The sequence below is a fragment of the Paroedura picta genome, chromosome 10 (genome assembly GCF_049243985.1).
Source record: "Paroedura picta isolate Pp20150507F chromosome 10, Ppicta_v3.0, whole genome shotgun sequence".
Lineage (NCBI taxonomy): Eukaryota > Metazoa > Chordata > Lepidosauria > Squamata > Gekkonidae > Paroedura > Paroedura picta.
This window is the reverse complement of record NC_135378.1, coordinates 13,488,483-13,494,482: the sequence shown is the minus strand read 5'-3', so window position 1 is coordinate 13,494,482 and position 6,000 is coordinate 13,488,483. Positions and strand designations below refer to the sequence as shown.

Below are 6,000 nucleotides of genomic sequence, written 5' to 3'. Positions count from 1 at the left end.
AGTAGCCAATGGGAAGGCGTGCTTTGCGCACCTCTCCATTGCCTCCTTCCCCCATCCTGCACTCTTGCCTCGCTGCGGGGGAAGGAGCAGGGCCACCGCGTGGAAGATGCGGCGGCCCTGCTTCTTCCCACCCACAGAGGCTCCCAACTTCCCCGGGGAGCGGGGAAGGATTCCCCCTCCTCCCAGAGCACCTTCCCCCAAACACGCCCACAGCGCCGGACTCCTGCGCATTGCTGACGCTCGCCTCGCTGCCCCCGGAGGGCCGCCTTGTGCCCCTCCACAGCCACCCTCCAACACAGGCCCAGCTAGGTGACTGCTCGGACCACGTCACCCACCACCAGTCCACCCACCACCACCCAAACACTCTTCCTATCCCGGTGACCCCCCCAAATCTCCCTCTCTACCGCTCCTTCCCACCACCAGCCACTCCAAAACACCGATGTCCCATCCCCCGCGACGCCCCCTTCTCCCTCTAGGTCAGGAGGACAGCTTGGTGGGTGATTTCCCATCTGTCTTTGAGGGAGGCAGGCAGGGCAAAGGAAAACTTCCTGTCTCCCTGTTGGGAAACGCCCTCCTCTCGCCAGTCTTCTTCCTGCCTCACACGAGGGAGCATGCAGACTAGACGTCTCCTGCTTGGAAGAGAATTTTTCTTTACAACCCTTGTTCCAACAATTTTTTCCTGCTCCCCTGCTCGCCTTCCCTCCTGCTATTCCTTTTTTCTTTCCTGCCCTCCCCTTGGTCGGTTGAGAGAAAGAGCAGAGAGTGACCTTGAAGCAGGGAGCTGAGCACATGGCTGCTTGTTAGCAGCGGCCATTTTGGATTGCTTCCCTTTTTGCTTTTTTCCTTGCATTTATTTTTCCCACTGCTGGGAGATGGCCCCCAGCAGGCGGGAACACAATTTTTCACCTGAGGATGAGCAACACTCTCAGGAGGCCCAAGAGGGGCCAGTTGACTCCAGAGATGCCACAGCCCCTGTGGCACAAGGAACCCTGGCGCAAGCGGGCCCCCAGGAGCAAGGACAGCGCTCCTTTTTCGCACTGGGCCGCTTCGGGACTGCGCCACCCCCCCAAAGTGGCTACGGAGAGGGGCCTGATCCTAGCACTTCCCCAGCGGGGAAACGGCAGAGCACCGATCCTGAAGGTCCACAACGTGTGAGACAGAACCAGCCTGAGGAACTGGGTAACGTTGAGTCTATGGGAGAACGTTTTAAATTGCCTGCTGAATTCTTTACCTTCAGGCAAAATTCTATGCAGGCAGAGATTGCTAGATTCGGTAAGCAAAGCCTTGCCTCTTCAGCCAGGATCTCCAGGCCCCGTTCCCATTCCTGCTTCCCTGACTCTCGATCCCACATCTAGATGGCCCACTAAGTGGATTCCAGGTTTCTCCTGTCTCAAGAGCTTGATTTGCCTTCATTTTTTCCTAAGACTCGTTCTGAGAACAAACGCAGATGACACAAGCTGGACGTGAGAAGATGGCCCACTAAGGCAGCACACACACACAAAAAAGGCCCTACTATGCCTCCAATTGTCGGCCTGAATCCTCTGAGGAGGAAACTGAGGCCAGGGAATGGGAAGAAGGATAGAAGGTATTATGGTCCCAAGGGCAGTGGGGAATTTTTCCTAAGATACAAACCAACTTAAAGAACTTCCCTTACCAGAATCCTTTGAAAGAAAGATCAGGGCTGAATGGGGAAAGCCTATTGTAACTAAACAGTTTCCTTCCTTTATCTAGCGTATGTGTGACATGCCAGAGTATGCTGAATCCATGTTACAGATTCCTGCAGTAGATGGTCCAGTGGCAGCATTGCAGGCTTTTGAGGATGGCGAGGGATATCTTCAAGATATCATGGACAGAAGGTCAGAGACTGCGCAGACACAGGGCCATGGCAATGGCAATTAGAGCTGCTACCACTGCCTCAATTGTTGCAAGAGCGTCCATGGCCAGGTGTAAGAAATTGCTCACATTGATTCCTGAATCAGAGGGGCGCCTCCAGGAAGGCACCAACAGGATCCTTAAGGCTTCGGTATATAATGCAGACGCTTCCTTAGATATAGTGGTCTTTGCATCCCGTGCCATGGCTTCTACACTGTGGCTAGACAACTGTTATGGCTCAAGGCCTGGCAGGCCGATCCACACTCTAAGACTCAAGTTACTGCTTATCCCTTCCAAGGGGACAACCTCTTTGGAGACACTCTGGATAGAGTCCTTATTGAGACGAGGGATAAAAAAAAGGCGATGCCACGGCCTACTAGGAGGGATGGCAAGCCCTTTCCATCGACCTTCCAGTCCCAGAACACTGGTCCCAGATTCAGACCGGAAGGAAAGAGGGGATCCTATGGATACAACTGCTTCAAGCAGGGCCGATCCAACAGAGCAGTGGGAGACAGTGGGCCATTTCGCACAGAGCTCAAAGTTGCTATTTGGTTGCCGTTTGTGAAAGCGCTACTTCAAGTAGCGAAATGTAACTAGCCGTGCCCGTAACGCACAGCTGCGGTTTTTGCGGAATTTGGCACTTTCACTTCTCGCCACTTTCGTAACCCACAGGCTTCCGGTTCTCCGTCTTATCGCTACAAAGGAGGTCCCTTTTTAGCGCTTCTGGCCTCCCGTGCCCGTCAATCAAACTGCAGGCACACCTTTGACCTCGACCCTAAAGCCGGACTTGTCGGGGTTCCCTTTTTTTTTAAAAAACCCAGGAAACCCCGTAGCAACGCGTTATCGTCCAATCATTGGCGCCCTTGGAACGTGTTTTCTATTGTTTTCTATGAACCAGATGCATTGACATGTTTGATTGGTTAATCCCCGCCCACAGTACACGCCCACAGGTTACCTGCTTATATGCACCTGGGCAGACACGCGGTCGGCCTCACTCTTTTGTTTGCGTAGCCTACTGCCCGCAGCACAGGTCAACGTTGCAATGGAGAGGCTTATTTTTCAATTGTTGGCTCAGATGCTCGCGGTGGTCCAGCGCATGCATACCGCCTTGTCGCGTCGGACGTCTGCTATCGAGGAGTACCGAGAACGTGTGGCCGGAACGATGACCAGCAGCAGAAGACGTTCTGTAAGGGCAACCATGGCGGCCAAGAAACGCTGGCAAGCTCTGGCAGAGGTCCGGTTCCCCAGACAGTTCTGGGTGGACGAACGATCCTCTGACTGGTGGGAGAATTTTGTGTGGACTCGCTGGGATGATGACCACTGGATTGCCAACTTCAGGATGTCGAGGGGGACATTTTTTGAACTCGTGGAGGCTCTACGTGGCCGCATGGAGAGGCAAGTCACTGGCATGCGGCGCCCCGTTCCAGTTGAAAAAAGGGTGGCTGCCGCATTGTGGTACTTGGCCACCCCTCAGTACTTCCGGACAGTAGCCCAGCAATTCGGACTCGGAGTCACTACGGTTGGCGATATCCTTAAGGAGTTCTGCCTCGCCATGGAGGCGGAATTGTTCAGCAAAGTCGTGTGCCTCGGAGACCGGCTTGGAGCGGTGAGTGTCATTCTATCCCCTTTGCCCCTTAAATTTTTTTTCTTGTTTGACAGGTCAGCAACGAAGACGCGATACACCCCACGCTGACATGCCATGGCTTATATTCTTTTCTTTCCCTTATTCCAGAGTATGGACGGGTTTGCCAGGCTTGGATTCCCGCATTGTTTTGCGGCCGTCGATGGAAGCCACATCCCTATCCGTGCCCCCGGGGGAAGCATAAAAGAGTACGGGAACAGGAAGGACTTTTGTTCTGTTCTCCTGCAAGGAACAGTGGACTTCTCCGGCCGGTTTATCGATGCCGAGGTGGGGTGGAGTGGCAGGAGGCATGATGCCCTTGTTTTCAGGGAATCCAACCTCAGGAAAGCCATGGACGAAGGGGTCTTTGTTCCAGGAAACCCCACCGCCACCATTGAGGGCGTGCGTGTGCCGGCGTTGGTCCTCGGGGACGGAGCCTACCCATTACGACGCTGGCTCATGACTCCCTACAAGCGGCCAAGGACAGACGTGCAGAGCCACTACAACCTCAGTCACTCCCGGGCAAGGAATGTAGTGGAGCGTGCCTTTGGACGTTTGAAGTCACGGTTCCGTTGTTTAATGTCACGACTCCATGTACATATTGACAATGTGACTCCGCTGATAATCGCATGTGTGATTTTGCACAACATATGCGAGGACAAGGGACATAACATCCCCTTCCCTGAGGACGAACCTGAACCTGTAGTCCTTCAGGATACACAGGACATCCCTGAAGCAAGGAGAAAAAGGATATATGCTGAGGGGTGCAAGGTTCGGGACGCCATAGCCACCCACATCTACAGAAACAGGAGGCGTGTTTAATTGTTTTTCCTACTCTGTTGTTGAATAAAGTTTTGTGTTCTTTGTTTAACCTTGTCTTGTGCGGTTTGTGTACTTAGCCAGCAAAAAAACGGGGATTATCTGGTCCAAAAGCACTTTGACAGCCCTAAATGCTAACTCCCCACTGAAATTGACAAACACAATACGGAAGCGCTGAATGGGGAAAGTTCGGGGAGGCGGGTAGCCAGGAAGTATTGGCGACCCCTGTCAAACCGGAGGATCAATCCACTTATGTTCCAAGGAATAATTTTATTGGTGGGCAGCTTTGATACATTTAAAATAGGGGTGGTCGATCGGAGCAACGCACGTTCGTTCCCTAACCGTCATTCCGAAGATGCCGAAGCCACGGAAGGGCTCCTTCTGGCAGCGCGCCGAGGCTGAGGCACTTCTGGAGCTTGTGCTCCAATCGAAAAGTGTTGGCCGCCTTATGGCCAGCACCCACTGCCACACCAAGGGTGCTTACCTGGTGTTGGCATCGAAGCTGAGGGAGAGGGGCTACGTCCGGACCTGGGAGCAGGTCCGGACAAAATTTAAACGAGTGAAGCTGGACTTCCTCAATAGTCTGGAACAGTGGGGGGGGATCCCGCAGCCAAGTGGGAGAACGGTCTTCCACGACCAGATGGTTAAAATATGGGAGAAGGCTGGGAAGCCCCCCCTGGACATGAGGAGGCATATGGGTGAGTGCTGCCCTCGTTGTGTTTTGCCCTTAAACATGCATGGAATGACTAGCTGCCTCTTTCCCCTACTGTCCCCAATGAAATTCAAGAAAGTATTTAGATGCTGTCAACCCCCTCTGACTTAGCCAGCCAGTACTGTAGAACCACAGAGCCTCTTGTGGCGCAGAGTGGTAAGGCAGCCGCCTGAAAGCTTTGCTCATGAGGTTGGGAGTTCGATCCCAGCAGCCGGCTCAAGGTTGACTCAGCCTTCCATCCTTCCGAGGTCGGTAAAATGAGTACCCAGCTTGCTGCTGGGGGGTAAACGGTCATGACTGGGGAAGGCACTGGCAAACCACCCCGTATTGAGTCTGCCATGAAAACGCTAGAGGGCGTCACCCCAAGGGTCAGACATGACTCGGTGCTTGCACAGGGGATACCTTTACCTTTACCTTTTACTGTAGAACCACTTTGGTTATGCGCTTAGACTCTAACTGTGGTGTGTCCACCAGCTGTGTTTCATCTCTAGTTTGTGTTCTTTTACTTATGATTTGTCTTTTTCTTTGCCCAGCCACACAATCACCATCCAAGCTGGCAAAAGCACCTGAGCGTGAGGAGGGGGAGGAAGAGGGACCTTCCACCTCGGGACAGGCTGCAGGTGAGAGTTTTATGTCTTTGAGGGAGACCCATGTGTGTGTACCCCCATGGAGCCATATGGGAGACCGCTGTGATGCTTCCATTTGAAGTGTGATTAAATTCTTTATTTGATTTCTATAGCAGAAACTATGGAGGCAAGGCTGCGTGCCATGGAAGCCAGGGTGACTGCCTTAGAGGCTGAAGTGGCAGACCTAAAAGGGGAGATGGAGCGGCAAAGGCAGCAGAGGGAGGCGGAAGAACGTAGGTTATGTTCCCCACTGCCCAACTCTTCTCACACTGTGGCTAAGGCCACTAAAAAGTGTATGCATGTAAACTAAAGAAATTTGAAAATATGTGTGGCACTAATGTGTACTTTTT

At 53.0% G+C, this 6,000-nt stretch overlaps 1 protein-coding gene across 1 annotated transcript in view; it reads left to right on the top strand.

Moving 5' to 3' along the window:
- Window positions 1–3,070: 3,070 nt before the first annotated feature.
- LOC143819693 (uncharacterized) overlaps window positions 3,071–6,000 on the top strand; it is a 53,538-nt gene continuing 50,608 nt past the window's right edge. Inside the window, exons 1-2 of the mRNA XM_077301598.1 lie at window positions 3,071–3,478; window positions 3,605–4,264. Coding sequence (XP_077157713.1) covers window positions 3,071–3,478; window positions 3,605–4,264 — 1,068 coding nt within the window. The remainder of the gene's footprint in view (window positions 3,479–3,604; window positions 4,265–6,000) is intronic.